Source organism: Oryza sativa, chromosome 1 (assembly GCF_034140825.1).
Source record: "Oryza sativa Japonica Group chromosome 1, ASM3414082v1".
Lineage (NCBI taxonomy): Eukaryota > Viridiplantae > Streptophyta > Magnoliopsida > Poales > Poaceae > Oryza > Oryza sativa.
Genome location: NC_089035.1, coordinates 19,956,017 through 19,974,415, shown reverse-complemented (window position 1 = coordinate 19,974,415; position 18,399 = coordinate 19,956,017). Strand labels below are relative to the sequence as shown.

The window sequence follows — 18,399 nt, the reverse complement described above, 5'->3', positions numbered from 1 at the left end:
CTTTCTGGTAATAAGTGTCCGGTGGTTACTAGCGAGGCTGTCACCGTTCTCGTGTGGACTTTATTCCCTGCCGATCCGTTCCGGCTCTTGATATGCACCGCACTTAAAATCAGTGCTATTTTGCGTAAGATGTTACTACTCTTACTACGTAATTAGGAGCTGCCTAAGCGGTCAAGTGCTACTGCTGTACATCTATTGCACGTTGAAATTGTGCTGGTAGTCAATCTGGTCATTTGGTGGTAACACAAACATAGTGCTACAAACGGGGCTGATGCTGTACCCTTGTACCAACTACAGAGGAAACACCGCTCACCTAAAAACAGAACCTACGACTCATTACATCCACACGCAAGCAAAATCTCACTGCCATATGGTACTCCTAGAGCCCTAGTAGGAAAAAAAAACCCCGAAAAATGTCAGTACACAAAACTCCAACTCCCGTTTTGCATCTGGACCAGATTAGCAGTAACAAAAGTGAAAAAAAAGGGCGCACCTGCGCTGCGCTGCGCCCCCCTGAGGCCCTGACGTTGCATATCGTGTCCGTTTTCTTTGTTCTTTACCTGCTCCGGTGGTGGACCACCACCCCCGCTTCCCGTTTCCCACCCACGCCCCCGAGACGAAGCCGGCGTCTCGCGTGCGGGCGGCGGCCACGCTTCGCCGCCACGTCTCCCACGCAGCGAAGCGAACCCCAACCCAACCTAACCCAAGGTAAACTCCAACTCCATCAAGTAGCGGCGTACGCTGCCACGCGGGGTGACAGCTTTGCGCATGCGGTTAACAGCAACGTCTCTCTCTCCCTCTCCTCGCCCGTTTCCCCTTCTCGGCTTCGTCGCCTTCTTCTCCTCCTCGAACAGAAGAGTCGGACCCTTCCAAAAGCGACGGGTAGATTGCCAGCCAGCCCAACTCCTTCCTACTCCTGGTACTACTCCTACATAAGAAGAAGTCCTCCCGACTCCCATCGCGATCCCTCGCCCTGCTCTGCTGCAGTGGGAGTAGGACAAGCGGCCGCGTCGCTCTCCGGTTCCATCCATCCACGGAGTAGTAGAGTGTGCCAGTATTAGTACGAGTGGCAGTTTATTCTGCGTCCTGCTTCGTTCGTCGGTGAGGAGGAGGAGGAGGAGAGAGGGAGGGGGGCAGAGTGGGCGCGGCGGCATTTCGGAGGGGGATGTGTAGCGGCGGCGGCGGCTAGGGTGGTGGTTTGCTGTTCTTCGAGGTGGGTTTCGGGGTTTCGTTCGTTCTTGGGTTTGTTGTCTCCTTCCCCGCCCTCCGCTCTCCCTGCGATTCTCTCTGCTCCTGTTCTTCGCTTCCTGTTGCTGGTCAGATCTGGGGTCTCCGGGTGCTTCCTCCCTTTCAAATTTTGTCTCCCCCCGTCTCCGATGCATTTGGATGTTTTGGTGATTGTTTCAATCCGTTTCCTCCATGGGTGACCATGCGGCTATAGCGCTATACGACTTTGCTTTACTTCTGTTGTCTTAAAACTTTTTTTCAGCTATTCTTACGGGGGAGTCCAAGAAGAGAAACATTTTGTTGGTGTCCTTCCGATTTTTATGGGGGAAACGAATCTTTTTTGTTTTGTTTTTGCAAACAAAATAGGGAAATTTTGCTGTATGCCACTCGGAAAAGCTCTCCCCTTTGGGACTCTGCTGCAAAGTAGTAGGAGTAGAGTTCTTTTATTTTCTGATATGACAAAGTAGAGTACTATTACCGCAACTAATCTAAGATTATTGTCTTTCTTGTTTAACTGTTCATGTGCTAAATCCCAACTGTTAGCACAAAATAGTACTACTACCAGATGAACTGGCTTTGGCTTCCACCGCAATTTTCTTTTGCTTTTTCGCTGTCAATTTCACAAATTAAATAATGGTAGAAGATATGGCTTTGGCTACCATTATACTACTAGTAGTAATGATCTTATGATTTTTTTCGTCCAGTTGGCAAATTAAAGTTAGTAAGAAACCTGCCTGCTTAATGCTACCTTTAAATGCCTGCCGTTTTTAAATTTAAATTACTTTTCTAGGCTGGCGTTTCAAGATTTTGTTTTTAGGAAAGCTTTAGGCTTCAAGCGGACGTTTTTTCAATTCAATGAATTTATACCCAAGTTGTGATCTTTTGGCCTGTCCCGATCACACGGCTGATATTCTGCACCTAAAACCAAATTTTGTTTTCTTACTCGCACATGTGCTACAATAATACTAATTATAAGGACTGTTGGATTATATCTAACCATCCATAATTCCAGTCCTGTTGCAGCTCATATAGTTCTTTTTTAAAAAAAATGCTGGAGGTCCAAAGTTCGTATCAGCCTAATCCATTGAGCATCGCAGAGCTGATATGATGGGAATATTAGTGGTTTCTCTTCTGGTTGTCAAATATAATTTTAGGAATAAAATCAACATTTACTTCCTTTCTGTAGCTGTCAGTCAGATAGGATTGCTGCACCTATGCTCGAGTTAATGTACGTTATACCATGCGAAACTCTGAAAGTATCTTATCAATGTCTTGCGATCCTCTTGACAATATTAACCCCTGAATCAGTATTTTTAAATGGGCATTTTCATCTGTTAGATCTGCTTGTTGTCTTTGTGCTAAAAAAAATCAATTTGGTCTGCCGTTATTGATGCGATACTGGAATTCACACAAAACATACCTTTGTGCTGAAGAAAACAATTGAGGCAGTCACCATTGATATAGGATAATGGATTCAAACAAAACATATCTTGGAATTACATACCTATTTTACATGATCTTGGTGCTAAAAGGGTTGAACATAATTGTGGAGTTAAACCTCGATTCAAGCCTGTGCTTATATGGGAATCATACTATGAATCAAACTAGAACTTAATGTATGATATGAAATTTCCAAGATTGGTGGCTATACCCCTCTTTACATTGTGTGGTTGTGTTCCCCACTCAACATGTCACATTGTTTTGCTATTTTGTTCACTAATTTTATAGTTTGTTTAACATAAAAGTTTGTTCCCTGTAACCGTAGTATTGTTTTCTTACATCTTTCAGCTAGCATCTGTAGTAATTCTCGCAAGTTATTTGAAGGACAAATATGGCTACTATTCAAGATATAGGTGTCTCTGCAGCTATCAACATACTGAGTGCCATCACTTTCCTGCTAGCGTTTGCTTTCCTGCGACTACAGCCCATCAACGATAGGGTTTACTTCCCAAAGTGGTATCTCAAAGGTGCAAGAGAGAGTCCAAGTCATGGGGGTGCATTTGTGCGGAAGTTTGTCAATTTGGACATGCGATCATACTTGAAGGTCTTAAGTTGGATGCCTGCTGCTCTCAAAATGCCAGAGGATGAGTTAATTAGCCATGCAGGCCTTGATTCAGCTGTCTATCTGCGGATCTACTTAATAGGGTATGCAATTTATATTCATAAATTCTGCTAACTTTTTAAGTCGTCAATTATACTTTAGGTCAGACATATATTTAAGGGAGGGGGGGGGGGGGGTTTAGCTTTCAGGTTTTCTCCTTGACAGAAGGGAAGGGCTCTAGTGTTGGACCATATTTTAATATTTACATACTATTCATTTTAATTGTCTTATATTTTTATGGATTCTAAATCGTTGCTATTTCTCCATTTCTTACATATGTAGAAGTGTACTTCTAGTACCGAAAATGTTGTTTTGTTGAATGTTTCTGTTTTATCCACTGGGTATCTCCCATCTCTGTTACTTTTCTCTGCCAATACTTTTACACTAATCTCCTTTACTATTAACTGTTGCAGGCTTAAAATATTTGCTCCAATCACAGTTCTAGCATTTATTATTCTTGTGCCTGTTAATTGGACCAATATTACCCTTCAAAGCTCGAAGGTGCAGCACAGTGATATTGACAAACTTTCAATATCCAACATACCTGTAGGGTCAAAGAGGTTAGTACCAGATAATTTTTCTGTCTTAAAATATAGTAATATACCTACATATTACTGTTAATGTTGTGTACCATCTTTGGCTAAAATATGGGCATGCCTGATAGATTACTTCAAACACAATTTAAGATAGTGAGTATGGGGTTGGTTCAAATGGTAAGTGGAATGATGATTGCTCTTACTTTCTTTCCCCATTTGGGCTTAGGAAAGTCATGAAGATCCGAAGATGTATAGAGATGACCATGCAGTATGAACAACCACCCAGCCTCTGTGATAATACATGAGCTGGGAGTCAGAAACGGTAGTAGCTTGCATGTGTGGGGTGTGCAATTCTGAAGGCCATTAATTTTAACCTAGCTTGTTGTGTCAGTTTGGTGTGATACTTTGTAATAGTAATTAGACAAATAGTCGCAAAGGTTTGATCTTGCCATAGATAAGTAGGTGAGTGGTTATAGTTGATATTAGCCTTCCAGGCAGCACATTAGTCTTGCAGGATACCCTGTTCATCAACTCTGAAACTATTGTTTTAGTGTTCACTATGCCTGTGACTTTTTTTTAATGCAGGTTCGCAGCTCACCTGACCATGGCTTATGTTTTCACATTTTGGACATGCTATGTGCTGTTACGGGAGTATGAAATAGTGGCAACAATGCGTCTGCGCTTTCTTGCATCAGAGAAGCGCCGCCCAGATCAGTTCACGGTATGATCTTGTGAACTCTATGCATTTGGCAGTTCAATTTATATTACTTGATATTTTCTTTCTAATGTGCCTTCCAATTCTACTTAGTTCATAGCATGTCATGTCACTAACAGTGTTCATTTCACAATGAATCTAATAATGCCACTTAAGTCTTTTTACACATCTATGGAAGACAAAAAAGCTTCACCTCATGGATAGTGATTGAGGGACTACGTGGGAACTTGAATAATGTAAAATATCAGCTGATAAAAAAGATAATCATGAAAACCACTATTCTTGAAATGTTATGGACATTGAGTTGTTGACATCAAAACCATAAAAGTATCATTATTGAATGCTTGCTGTATACTGCTCATTCTGTAAAATGAAAATTGTTAGGTATGTTTGCACTGTTTATTCTTATAGATGCTCTAAGAAATGGATTTCTATCCAAAAGAAAAGACGAATTAGTTAGGGCACCAATAGTTTCAACTGCCAACTGGGTATAATTTTTAATGTGACTTTTGAACTTGCAAGTACCTGGTTCTATCCAGATATTTAACTAAGCTGAATGTGGCTAACCAAGATAGGTTGGTGGGAGAACTCATCTTTAAAATTGGAAAGCCTCTGGTGAAGGAAGATTTTGTAACTGATTATGACTGAAGAGCAATGATATACTAATTGACCAATGTTGATTTTTAGGTCCTTGTGCGGAATATACCGCCTGATCCTGATGAATCAATTGGTGAGCTTGTGGAACATTTCTTCCTTGTAAACCATCCTGACCATTATCTTACGCACCAGGTAATATTTATATTTTACAGTCTGGTATTTATGCTTCACTGGATCTTTCTGTCTGGTCAGTTCAAAGTTCATAGCGAAGTCATGTGAATAGTTATATGCCATTAACTTCTTTCATATATGCCTTTCCTTTTTATCTTTCTGCAATCAAATGTAGTTCTGTTTGATTCCTTAGTTTTAACTGCTTATCGTTACTAAAAAAAAAAAATCTATGCTCTGATATGGCTTACCACTACCATGTTCTTATCATTCATTTCATGGACTGGTATAGGTTGTCTATAATGCAAATAAGCTTGATAAGATGGTCAAAGAGAAGAAGAAAATGCAGAATTGGCTTGATTACTATCAGCTGAAATATGAAAGAAATACATCTCAAAGGCCTACTACAAAGGTTGTTGCTAAATTTGATCATGTTAATCTCTTTACTTCTCTTACACAGTTCTTGTTGTTTTTATCAAAACAAAAAAGAATAATTTTTATTTATGATTCCTTATTTATTCTTCTTATTTTTCTATACTTCTTTTCCAGACTGGTTTTCTTGGATGTTTTGGTTCAAAGGTGGATGCTATTGAATACTACACATCTGAAATTGAGAGGATAGAAAAGGAAGTAAGTCATAATATCTTTGTGCTGTGCCTCCTAATGCATTATTCTGCTTTGAGTCTAGTGTTATTTCAAAATACTACAGTTGACTTCATATAGTGTCTTAACAAAAGTAAAGCTTCTTGCTATTTTACTGAAGCAAATAGTGTCTTTCTTTCTTGTCTTTGCATCCATCAATATTGGCAAATATGTGTTAGCTTTTATTAGTAATTAGCACTGTATAAGTTGAATGTTGTGTTTCACATGTTAAAAGGATTTCCCCAGTACCATAAACCACCGGATTAACTTCTTATAAATGATATTTAGGAAACTGATGAACGTGGAAAGATTATGAAGGATCCAAAATCAGTTGTGCCAGCAGCCTTTGTTTCCTTCCGATCGCGGTGGGGAGCAGCAGTGTGTGCTCAGACACAGCAAACCAGTAATCCAACTGTCTGGTTGACCGAGTGGGCCCCAGAACCTCGTGATGTCTATTGGGATAACCTCTCTATTCCTTTTGTTTACCTGACAATTAGGAGGCTGATAATTGCGGTTGCATTCTTCTTCCTGAACTTCTTTTATGTGCTCCCGATTGCATTTGTTCAGTCCCTTGCAAATATTGAAGGGATTGAGAAGGCAGCTCCATTTCTGAAGCCTTTGATTGAAATGTACGTGCATTTATCTCTTTCTTCTGCAATAATTATTATCAGTTGTTCCTCAATTTTTTTTTTCAGTTGAAAGCTTACCACATACTGCTTTTCTAGTATTGGATTTTCAGAACATGGCTTTATGATCTTATCATCATCCAATATATGATTTAAGTGCTACTGCCATGTAATAAATTAGACTTCTGTGTGGGTTGCAACTTGCAAGGAATGTTATTGCAGAAAAAAAATGATAAAATATATTTTTGTTAACTTTTGATGATCAAATCCTTTCAAGATATCATAGGGTCAGTTGTCCTTTAAGGCTTTAAGTAAGCTTCAAGATAAATATCATGCAGAGGTAACAGAGGCTTTTTCCTACCGAATGAAACTGAGGAAATGTATGCATGAAATCACGGTTGAACTTGAACTTACTGTTAAAGAATTGAAAACATGGCTTGGATGCTATGAAGGGGTTTAGTCCTGCTGCACTGTGCACTCTTTACAGATGTATTTCTGTTATATATTTTGGCACATAATTTGTGAATTTCCAGTCATTGCAAATTTATTGTTTGTTAACATTTCATTCTTGCTTTCTTTTGGAAATACAACTGAAACTTGCTAGAATGAAATTAATTAGCATTATATCAGTTGTGCTTTTGCACCTGCTTTGTTGCCTGTGGCCATCAATAACTTGATGTTCTAGTGCAGCTAAAGTCTGTTCTATACACCTGATCCAGTACTTGCTGAAATCTGTCCATTGAATGGTTGATGCTAAGCAATACTGTTTTTTGCATCTTATTTTTCCTCTATTATGAAAATGTTTTGGCAATCTACCAATCTCACAACTTATCCATTAATGTACCACTTTGAGGAGCAAGCAAGTCATGGAACCTACCAAGCCAAAGTATATCTTTGAGCACCTAATGCCCTAAATAGACAAGTTCATAAACTTTACATTTGATTTACTACTTTTTTCTTCTACATTCTTCTGTTGTTGATTTGTCATTTCACTTATGTCAATTTTTCTTTTCAACTATTGCCCAGGCGTACTATTAAATCATTCATCCAAGGATTTCTGCCAGGAATTGCTCTGAAGATTTTCCTTATATTGCTCCCTAGCATATTAATGTTTATGTCTAAAGTTGAAGGATTGACATCGGTGTCCTCACTGGAGAGGAGATCTGCTTTTAAGTACTATATCTTCTTGTTCTTTAATGTATTCTTGGGAAGCATTATTGCAGGATCTGCTTTAGAGCAGCTCAAAACATTTCTTCACCAATCAGCAAATGAGTATGTCCTCTTTGTCTACCCCACAAGCTGCACCTTCAATCCATTATCCTGTATGCTTGCAATTTATATATGTCCTGATACCACAATTTAATTTAATTTTACAAGCCATCCTATCTCTCTGATTGAGCTCAACTAAACCATAGAACATCACCAACCATAGATAGAAGTGTACAATAAATTATGTCAATGTGTTGATATTTTTTTCCTTTGTTTTGTTCATAGAGGTAGTTGACAAAACAAAAAAATATTGACTATGCCAAACTGATAGTTGCATTCTTTTGCTAGTTACAATATAGATGTGTCTCAAGCCTTAAAAGTTTTGCACGACATGAGACAGCAGGCAATTCTATTGGCTGTTACCTATGACATAGATGGCAGTTGCAATTTATTTACATGAGCCAGCTGTAGTTAAAGAAGAGAGTGAGGGAGGGAGTAGCACCAACCATTCTAGAGCGCATATACATGGGTGTTTTTTGTTCATTCAGAACTAAACATGAACCGTGAAAAAAGTGGCACGAAGGTGCACATTCATCATATCATTTACTAATAAGGAAACTTGCTTTGTCACTGACGTTTGCCTATTGTTTTTACATTGCTCTGCTGCCCTGCCTTTCATGCTCTTCATTTGTGCTACAATTTCCTATTGTATTTCCTTTCTTTTTCGAAGAAACTCTTATACTCCTTTTCAACTGTACTTATTTGCCTCTTTGCAGAATACCAAGGACAATTGGTGAAGCAATTCCAATGAAAGCAACCTTTTTTATAACATATGTAATGGTTGATGGTTGGGCTGGGGTAGCTGGTGAAATTTTAAGATTGAAACCATTGATAATCTTCCACTTGAAAAACTTTTTCTTGGTCAAGACTGAGAAAGACAGAGAAGAAGCAATGGACCCTGGAAGCATTGGTTTTGACTCAAATGAGCCTCAAATACAGCTCTATTTCTTGCTCGGACTTGTCTATGCTGTGGTGACACCATTTTTGCTTCCTTTCATATTAATATTCTTTGGGTTAGCATATGTGGTATACCGTCACCAGGTAATAACCCTTTGGAACACTTTGTGATTTTTAGCACTTTGTGATTAATCATGAATCTGTCCATCTTTTGTTTTGGGGTGCCAAGTGAAAGTAATTCTTGAAAAAATCATTTTCACAAATATATGTCTATCAATCTGAGTACTTCTTTTTGTACTTTGTTCAAATAATCATGAGGCTTGGGTTCACTGGCTAACTTCCTGTGTTATTATTGAAGTTCCACATCAGGATACTATGGAATGCATGTGCTGTCTTGATGGCAGTCGGACAAGCAAATCATTTGCATTGTAAATTTCATTGTTAGAAACATGCAGAGGAGCCCTCTTTAAAGTTTTGAGGCTACTGCTATCATCATATGTGCCATCATTTAATATGACATATAGCAAAATTAACCATGTTAAATTTTAAGAAACATGTCCAGTACATTGTTGCAAACCATCTTGTGGGTCCAAAAGCATTGATTATGAATGAGAGAATGAGATAAAAAAATGCTTACATTTCATCACCCTTAGTTTGGATTCATAAAATGAATGTGAGAATTTCCGTTTCCATTATCCTTTTCACTTATTGTTTGCCAGGGGTTTGTCCTCGTTGTTTCTCCCAGCACAAATTTAATTTGGTTTGAAATTTGACTGCGTTTCTGCTACATCAAGGACACTTCAAACTTGTTTTTTCCCCCATTTTGGAATCAAAACGATGTTGTTTTCTGTTTTGTACTTAAATAATGGATAACCAATTGCATTAGGTAGCTCCATATAATTTATCATGTTGCTATACAATCGCATACCCTGTCTGTACTTGTTTGTCAGGTGTGATAGTCTATGTGTTTGCTAGTCCACAATTATATAGTTCTTTTGATTCTTTGGCTATGTTGTCTACTATTATTTCCATGTAAGAAGTTAGCACTCTCGCCTTTCACTGTATTCAAAGGAATTAAATGTGTGACAATTTAGTCTTCGGTGCAATAGAACAAGTAATTCTACATTCTGATTATGTATTAAAATGATTGACTTCCTAACTGAGGGTTCATTGTTTCAGATAATAAATGTGTACAACCAAGAATATGAAAGTGCAGCAGCATTTTGGCCAAGTGTTCATGGACGCATAATTGTAGCATTAATCGTATCACAGCTGCTTCTCCTTGGATTACTAAGCACAAAAGGTGCTGGCCAGTCAACACCGGTGCTCCTTGTTCTCCCTGTTGTAACCTTTTATTTCTATAAATACTGCAAGAATCGCTATGAGCCTGCTTTTGTGGAATATCCATTACAGGTAATGCTCATCTCAGAATCAGTTTATCATGCCACTATGTATTTTAAGTTTTTATCTATTAAACCTTAGCTTGTGAAATAAAAAACAATATTAAAATTCTGAAGTTTTCGTAGTTAATACCTTGGGATGAAAGTTCCTATACATGTTGATAAGAACATATGAGCGTATTATCACCAATTCACCCATGGTTCTATTTGAAATGAACTGTAAATAACCAAAAACATTGTAGATGTCTGTTACCATAATTTGTCTAGAGCCCTATAGAATTGCTTTTTAGCCAAAGCTGTCGTGGTGTAGTAAAATGAACTAAATATCCAGAAATGGTAGATTTTAACAGCCAGCAAGTTTAAAATGTTTTATACAATCTTGTTAGCAGGATTGGCATATAGTTGCCTTCAGTAAGATTTGGGTGTATGACGTACTGAAGTAGTATTATTTAGTCGATGAATATTCACATTTTTTTAAGAATAAGAGTACATGGAAGTGGCTATTCTCATCGAATGCTGCTTTGCAAGAAATATGCCAAGCACAAGTCTGCAACTAACAAGATATCTGAAGGCATCTGTTTAAATCCTTTCCAAGTGTGTGTGATGGTCCTATGTGTTCAAATTTACCAATAGTACAACATAAGTACTCTGCCATTAAATTATTTTCGACGTGCCTTTTTTTACAACAAGGCTACTGCTGTTGAATGGTTCTGCTTACAAAAGAAATCATTTGTAGTGATATCTACAGAGATGGTGTTGAAACTTTATCATGCAAAATAAATGTCTTAACATACAGCCTCATCGTTTGGCTTTTTTCGTAATAAGCCAAAACGGCTTATTAGAGAATAAAAATGAATTTGTAGGTAAAACTTTTATATATGTGTTCTCGGTGACTTAAAAGCCAATGTTGAAAAAGAAACTACGTTGAAAATATCTTAAAATCAATGTCAAAATTAAGTTTGAAAATTCAAATTTTGGCTTTTTCTTTAGCTGAATAGGCCATCCGATGGGAGCCATAACTTGGATAGAATTGAAGCTTCTATATTTTATTTTGGACATTGTCAGTTCTATGTCAAAAGGAGAATGTGCATCTTGTGAATTAGAGAAACTGTGGAATTCAACCTTCAAACTGAAATCAACCAATAACGTCTCATCATTCCCTTTTCCAGGATGCAATGCGGAAGGATACCCTAGAACGCGCAAGAGAGCCAGGGTTCGACCTCAAAGGATACCTGATGAATGCCTACATCCACCCGGTGTTCAAAGGCGACGAGGACGACGAGAAGTTCTCCATCTCCGACGAACCAGAGGCGGAGCAGGTTCTCGTGGCGACAAAGCGCCAGTCCAGACGGAACACCCCAGTTCCGAGTAAATACAATGGCTCTGAATCACCTTCCCTTGCTGAAATTGTAAATGATCAACGGCTATAAATATAATAGAGGTGATGGCTAGTAGGTTTGTAGTTTCGACATGTACATTAAAGAGCACCAATAATGGTTTTGAGGATCGGTTTTGTTTACAGCAAGGAGGAATGGCAAAATATATATATATATACCAATGGGCTCCCGATGTTGCTTTCCTGTATTTTTCACTGTTTTCCTGGTGATGTGGTGGTGTAAATTGCTATCCCCTGGTTCATTGTTTTCTGCGGTTATGAATCTGTGGTCGCACGATCCTAGCCAAGATCTTGGTAAATTCTCCGGTTATTTTGTAGGAATCTGGAACTAAACAAGATGAAAAGAAATACGGAGTAAATATCGAAGCCACCAAATCTGCTGCCTGCCGCTTGCTGGCGCTTGTTTCACTCGCATGCCCCACTTAATCAATCACATCCCACAATCAAGACCACTGTTACATTAGAAGAACGCATCAGTTGACAAATACTGAGCTAACTCAAAGCAAAGGGCTGTTGTAATTTTTCCCTTTTCTTTTCTCTCGGTTGATCAGTTTTCATTTTTAAGCACACTGAAAAAATGCCCGTACGTTGTAACGAGTGAAGGCTATTTTAATTTTTTTATTATTATATGGTTTAGTTGAGATGAAATTCACTGTGGGAATTCGTTTGGATTTATCTTTTTTTTTAGAAAATCATGAGCTGCAATTAGGAGTCCGATCGTCTCAACTAAGCATGTGAGATTTTTAAAAGAAATTTTTTATACGACTTCTTTTGTATTTTCAAAATCGAACGAACTTAAAAAAACCAACTCAAATACGGATATGTATTTTCAAAAGTGAACGAACTTAAAAACCAACCCATACACGGATGACATACTAAAGTACTGGCAAAAACATCTTTAATTTTTATAATAGTAGAGATTAGTTTTTTTAACAGTTTTTATATATGTGGGATTAGGATGGTAAGGGAAGGAGGAGATATTAGAGAAATCACTGATCGACGATCGTTACCTTGTCAACGGAAGTGCCCCGGATTGAGTCCGTAGCAATTAGTTCTTGCGCCTTCGCCGCTGGTCGCAGCAAATCTGGAGCTAAGCGAGAGAATGAAGAGAGAAACGACTAGGACGAATTTTGCCCGCGCCTAATATCTTTTGCTATTTGATCTGAATGAATTGATGTTCGGCACAATACCTGGAGATATATCTTTGTCGTGTGGCTATCAAACCGGCACCGGCTCTCACTTCGCCCTACCATCCACGGCACTCAAGGAGGATAAACTCGACGGCAAATTAGCTAGCATCACCAGCAAAAGAACCTCGACATAAGAAACTTTGTATACGGATGAAAAGTACTCCCACTGTTTCGTACCATAAATCTTAAAAAAATATCATTTTAATTTTATTTTTTTTGCTATTCAAACTTAAAAAGAGTTTGACTAAATTTATAAAAAAAATTTCAGCAACATCTAAAACGCTAAATTAGTTTCATTAAATCTAACATTGAATATATTTTAATAATATATTTGTTTTTATTGAAAACTTGATCAAACAAAAAAAAATAGTTTAACTAAAAAGAAGTTAGACCAGCTTATAATATAAAATATAGAGAGAATTTTAGGCCAAAATTCTCAAATTTTGGTCTATCGATGCTCGATGAGTCGATGGGTCCCCATAGCCAAAGGACATGTCTCTGGCCAAAATTTAGTTACTTTTTTGATTCAGCGAAAATTTGTTCAGTTGTCAACTTTTTTTTTCCATTCAAATGCATCGTGTGTGCAAACACTACGCAACGAAATTATCATTATCCATCGGAGCCAAAAAAAAAAAAGCCCTAATGATAAAACAGTGGAAGTATAGACACGGAAATGAAAGTTTCTAATAAAGCTCCTGAATATGAGAAAGCTCAAATCAAATATTATAGATGGTTTGTGTATACATAAGGAGACACCGCCACTGTGTTCCATACTCCCATACACCGCCCCAGTGTTCCATGCTCCCATACGCAGTGTTACAATTTAACCAATGACACAAGATATATGTAACACAAAAGGAAATAACATTTGGTCCAGCAGTGCTGAAACTTCATGGCCTTGGTGGTTAAAGCCCAGCAGGATAAAGGACAGGCCATCTTTCTCAGAGCCAATGCTTTACAATAGTTAGCTCTTCTGATGCACAGCAATCACATGAATGTCCATGTCCTTCAGCATGACTGACCGTCCACAAGAATCACATGGTGCAGTCCTGGATCCACAGATACTCTCGTGCTCACACATGTTGCGAAGCCGATCCCGAGCATCAAGTGGTTCTCCACCAGCTTGAACAGTGTCACCACAAAATCGGCACACAATCAAGCGCAAAGGGCAGGTTGAGGATTGGTGTTGAACCTGAGATTTAAGAACAGAATAAATTAGTCATGTGACTTCCAATATTACATTACCAGTAAATTACAGTAACTGTTTGAAACAAAAGCTGGTAGGCAGTTTCTCTACTGTTTGTATTGAGTGAGGAACAATACTCGTAAAACTAACCATTGGCAATAAAAATATATCATGCAAATAAAATTATTACATCTAAAAAGGTATTGCAATCATTTTGTTTAGAAGTAAAGACAATATTACGCTTGGTAAACTGGGTGTACTCAAATCATTGGCGGGATTCAACGAGTAAAAAAGAACTTCAGAAGTTAGGAAGAATGTTCAAAGAATATAAGTAGCGAAGGCAAAATACATACCATATCTTCCTTTTCAAGGACCACCCCACAAGGGCATTGTAGTGGCTCATGGAAAACTTTCATGTGCTTCTCCATTTCTCTCTGCTGGAAAGCTTGCCCACACTTGTTGCAATGCACGTGATCTGTTGCTTCCTCCTTTCGAAGAACAACACCACACCCATCATGCATGCAAACAACATTGTGTCTCACACAGTATGCTTCATGAAGTAGTGAAGTTCGGTTGGATATATAGCGTTTGCAGTTCTTGCACACCACTGAATCAACATCAACACTAGATGAGGCACTAGCCTGCTCACCAATCCTTTGGCCATTAAGAACATCTTTAATAGCTACAGAAAGTTGGTATTTAGTGGTTCCCTTGAAACCATAAACTCCAATACTGTAGGTACCACTGGAGAGACTGGCATCCCTTGGTTTCAGTATGAGGACCTTAGATCCCATTTCATGAGAAGACCATTCGTGACGGTGCTGAGTTGGGAAAACTAAAGGATGCCTTGATACATAAATATCAGTGTCACCACCACTTGTATATGTCTCTATCTTAACCTCAATATTTGCATGCCTAGAAGCTACTTTCTCACCCATACCTTCATCAACAAGAAATTTGTAGTACCTAAACTTTCCTTCTTCCACAACTCCAGATTCAACCTTTCCAGTCTCAAGTGGCACAAGCACATGTTGATTCTCTACGTTGTCCAAAACTGAATCTGGTCCTTCAATGTCAACTTCCACATCTGTCTCCAGGACAGAAACACTTGATGCAGGTTTTAATTCAAGAACCTTCAACTTGTATTGCAGCTGCCCATAATTCACCACAACAAAATCATTTTCAGATAGTGTTGCATGATTGCGGAGTGCCGTTTCAAGGACAGCCCTATGGTTAGGAAGGTCTGAGAACCCCACTCCTTCTGGCTTCAGCTTCGCATATGTCCCTTTGGGTAAACTGACATACCTAACCTCAATCAGAGGAACATCTGGGCTATCACCCCGGAACAGATTGTTCCACACATGTGGAGTGAGTTCTGCGGAGCCTTCCCTTGCAGTGAACTCAAGAACACCACAACATGTTGCCTCATCGGCATCATTATCCTGAGGGGCACCCGGAACACTGTCTCTAACCTTTGACAACCTGAAGTACATGGGACCTTTGTCCAGTGCTCCTTCATCAGACAATTCCTTAAAAGACGATGGTGGCAACTTGATCTTATCCCCAGGACCATCATATCGAAGAGCTTCAAACATGTGCAAGAAAGAAATCCCCTTTCCAAGTTGCATCACCTCTTCCATCTTCTGCTGAGCCTATTACAACACAAATACATAAAACAGATCATTAACACGAGCCGGTAGCACATCAAAAGGCAGGAGTAGACACCAAAGAAAACAAATGCAAGCATTTCGATAAATTGTCATGGGGAGCAAGCAGTCCAATTCAACAAGTTGAACCAATCAAACATTCAAGATATCCACCAAAGTATCAGGAAAAGAAATTATTGTTTCTAATATAACAACAAAGGGGACATTGGGCGATCGAGTGAATGCATAATCTTTGCCGCATGTGTTTGCTCAGAATTAACATGAAGGCTTTGGGATCAAATTTGGGTTTGGGAATCGAATTACTCCACTTGAGAAGCCTATTTACAATCATCAAACAGGATAAAAACCAATACAAACGACCGCAAAATGGATCACGGACGGGGGGAGCAAAAGTGATCCTAACCCTAGATTCCCTAGCAGGTTAGGAACGTGGTTGTTGTGTGCTTTTGTGGTGGTATTATTACCTCTTCCTGCGCGCGGGCGGCGTCGAGGCGGCGCTCGCGGTGGGACGCCTCGAGCGCGTCGCGGCGGCGCGCGGCCTCGGCCTTGGCGCGGCGCTCGCGGTCGGCCTTGTCCTTGGCGCGCTGCACGCGCTCCCGCTGCTCCCGCTCCAGCTTCTCCCGCGCCTTGCGCAGCTCGAAATCCATCCCCCTCCTCCTCCTCCTCCTCGTACCCGATCCGATTCCACGCTGATTGCTTGCTTGGGTTCCCCTCCCCTCTCCTCTGCTCTGGTTGTCGTCGGCGATGATCTCCCGGCGGCCGCGGGAGGGGGGGAAATTTATGGAGGGAGTCGGGTGTCGAGGGGGGTCGGTGGCGGCCGGAGTTGGAGGAAGCTTCTGGTCTTCTTGTTGAGGCCGCGTCAGGAGTCGGAGAAGGTAAACGAAACAAGACGTAACTGCGGACGCACGGCCGCTGCTTATCAGGGCCCACCTGTCAGAGAGAAAGGTACGGAAGTGTAAATTGGGACGGAAAAGGGTCCACACCACCCAACCGTTTCCGTTTTCTTCTCTTTTTTTTTTTGAGTGAATTTCATCTTGGACCTTTTTTTTTGAGTTTCACAATGGACAAGGGGTTTAACAAAATTTTCAATTCACACCAGCTAGACTTGCCAAAGCATAGCAGTTTGGACCTAGGGCATTGCTTGAGCTGCTACGGTGCTAGTGCTACCACGGCTATTTCAATCATCCACATTTGATTTGGCGGCATCGATTGCTTCGCTTCAGTTGGAGTTGCCTGAACCATGATTGTTTGGCTATTCATAATCATGTCATCTGTAGCTGAGCTGGTGTGCGAGGATCAAATTTTCGATGCTTGAGAAGTTGAGGTTGAGTCCTGCACGTGTCGAACCCACAGAACTGATAACCACCACTGGCTACCTCAACATGAAGACCAGCCCTTCTTGCCCTGCCTCCCTACTTGAGCTCCATCACCAGCACCTCCAGTGCTATTGGCCGTTCGCTCGTGCTCGAGCTTTTTCGATGTTGCCGATCCATGATATGCTGCTCGTCCCTCCAGATTGGGTGCCCGGAGTTCCAGGCCGCTTCCGTACTCTTTCCTTTAAGATTGGGCTGCCGGAGTTCTGGACGAGACCATCGCTGCCCTACTCTTGCTGACATGCTCCACTTTGGATCATGCATGTCTCGGGAGCAGTCACCACCTCCTCTGACAGCGTGGCAGATAGCAGGAGACTAGGGGGGAGAGAGAGACGAACAGTACTTGCATTGGAGATGGGCTGCCGGACTTGGAGAAGATGAGGGGGTGGTCTAGAGTGAAACCAATGGTAAAGATATGTGGTTCAAAGTGAAAACCATTGCTAGGACCTTGTCTAAATTGTAACAATGGTAAAAATATGTGGTCCAAACTACAATTTACTCTTTTTTTTTCTTGAATTGGAGCCGAAACAAAAAACCCGGATAAAAGAAAATCGAATGTTATTAAATACAAAAACGAATGGCACGGATATGATAATAGATATTTATCGAAATAAAAGGATCCCTTCACATGAACTTCTCGAGTCAACGAAAAGATGTAAGTGAACAAAAAAGATTTTTCTCTTTTTTTGTTATGGCTAAAATATAGTGAATTTGAATATGATACTTTGCATATATGTGTAATACTATTAGGAGTAAATGTTCAATATTTTGTATAGTTTTTCATGACATTTATTATTTGGTGTGTACGGAGTGTGTAAGAGAAGCTTGTGCGCATATGATATATATATATATATATATATATATATATATATATATATATATATATATATATATATATATATATATATATATATATATATATATATATATATATATATATATATATATATATATAGATATATATATATATATATATATTCCCTATGCGGGGATAGAGTGGAGAGAAAATTAAGTATATAGCAGAAGAAAGAGTGAGTAGGGATAATATATCAATACTTTGTCAGCCACTTGTGAACGTTGAGTTATACAGGGTGAAACAAAAAAGTTATTGAAACATTTAATTTTCTTTTGTGAAACACAATGAAAACACCAGTTAAAACATGACGCTATTGCGTATGAAACATTGAGTTTTAACGGTTTGAAACATATGTTTTTCTTTCATCAGAGTATAATCATGTGATATTTTGTTATAAAGATTTAATTATAACAAATACAACGATATGATTGGATAAAAAATCGAAGAAATTGTTGAGAAGAAAAATATTAAGAAGACAACCATGTGCACACATATATGGATAAATAAATACATAGATAAAAAAAAGTAGTTGTATAGCATATAGTGGTTAAGT

General features: G+C 39.3%; 2 protein-coding genes and 1 long non-coding RNA gene across 3 annotated transcripts; 1 reads left to right on the top strand and 2 right to left on the bottom strand.

Moving 5' to 3' along the window:
• Positions 1–805: 805 nt before the first annotated feature.
• On the top strand, positions 806–11,762 carry LOC4326412 (calcium permeable stress-gated cation channel 1). The gene is made up of 12 exons (XM_015760949.3): positions 806–1,213; positions 3,016–3,372; positions 3,742–3,888; positions 4,450–4,585; positions 5,267–5,368; positions 5,637–5,756; positions 5,894–5,974; positions 6,275–6,615; positions 7,639–7,884; positions 8,598–8,922; positions 9,958–10,191; positions 11,348–11,762. The coding sequence occupies exons 2-12, from the start codon at positions 3,059–3,061 to the stop codon at positions 11,606–11,608; spliced, it is 2,307 nt and encodes a 768-aa protein (XP_015616435.1). The 5' UTR covers positions 806–1,213; positions 3,016–3,058; the 3' UTR covers positions 11,609–11,762.
• LOC136356090 (uncharacterized) lies at positions 11,513–12,903 on the bottom strand. Its single transcript, XR_010740773.1, has 3 exons — positions 12,765–12,903; positions 12,585–12,658; positions 11,513–12,026 (listed from the first exon to the last, which is right to left on the bottom strand). It is a non-coding gene; the product is annotated as an uncharacterized lncRNA (long non-coding RNA).
• Positions 12,904–13,466: 563 nt separating this feature from the next.
• LOC4326411 (uncharacterized) lies at positions 13,467–16,436 on the bottom strand. Its single transcript, XM_015766673.3, has 3 exons — positions 16,082–16,436; positions 14,304–15,602; positions 13,467–13,956 (listed from the first exon to the last, which is right to left on the bottom strand). Exons 1-3 carry the CDS (start codon positions 16,262–16,264, stop codon positions 13,729–13,731), a joined length of 1,710 nt encoding a protein of 569 aa, XP_015622159.1. The 5' UTR covers positions 16,265–16,436; the 3' UTR covers positions 13,467–13,728.
• Between the last annotated feature and the right edge of the window lie 1,963 nt (positions 16,437–18,399).

Bases quoted from the DNA above. Each gene is read 5' to 3' on its own strand.
- LOC4326411 (XM_015766673.3), bottom strand. From the start codon at position 16,264: ATGGATTTCGAGCTGCGCAAGGCGCGGGAGAAGCTGGAGCGGGAGCAG. The intron at 15,603-16,081 runs GTAATAATACCA...GTGTTGTAATAG, and splicing joins CCGCCCGCGCGCAGGAAGAG to GCTCAGCAGAAGATGGAAGA. The intron at 13,957-14,303 runs GTATGTATTTTG...CTTAAATCTCAG, and splicing joins TCCTTGAAAAGGAAGATATG to GTTCAACACCAATCCTCAAC.
- LOC4326412 (XM_015760949.3), top strand. From the start codon at position 3,059: ATGGCTACTATTCAAGATATAGGTGTCTCTGCAGCTATCAACATACTG. The intron at 3,889-4,449 runs GTTAGTACCAGA...TTTTTAATGCAG, and splicing joins ATACCTGTAGGGTCAAAGAG to GTTCGCAGCTCACCTGACCA. The intron at 5,757-5,893 runs GTTGTTGCTAAA...CTTCTTTTCCAG, and splicing joins CTCAAAGGCCTACTACAAAG to ACTGGTTTTCTTGGATGTTT.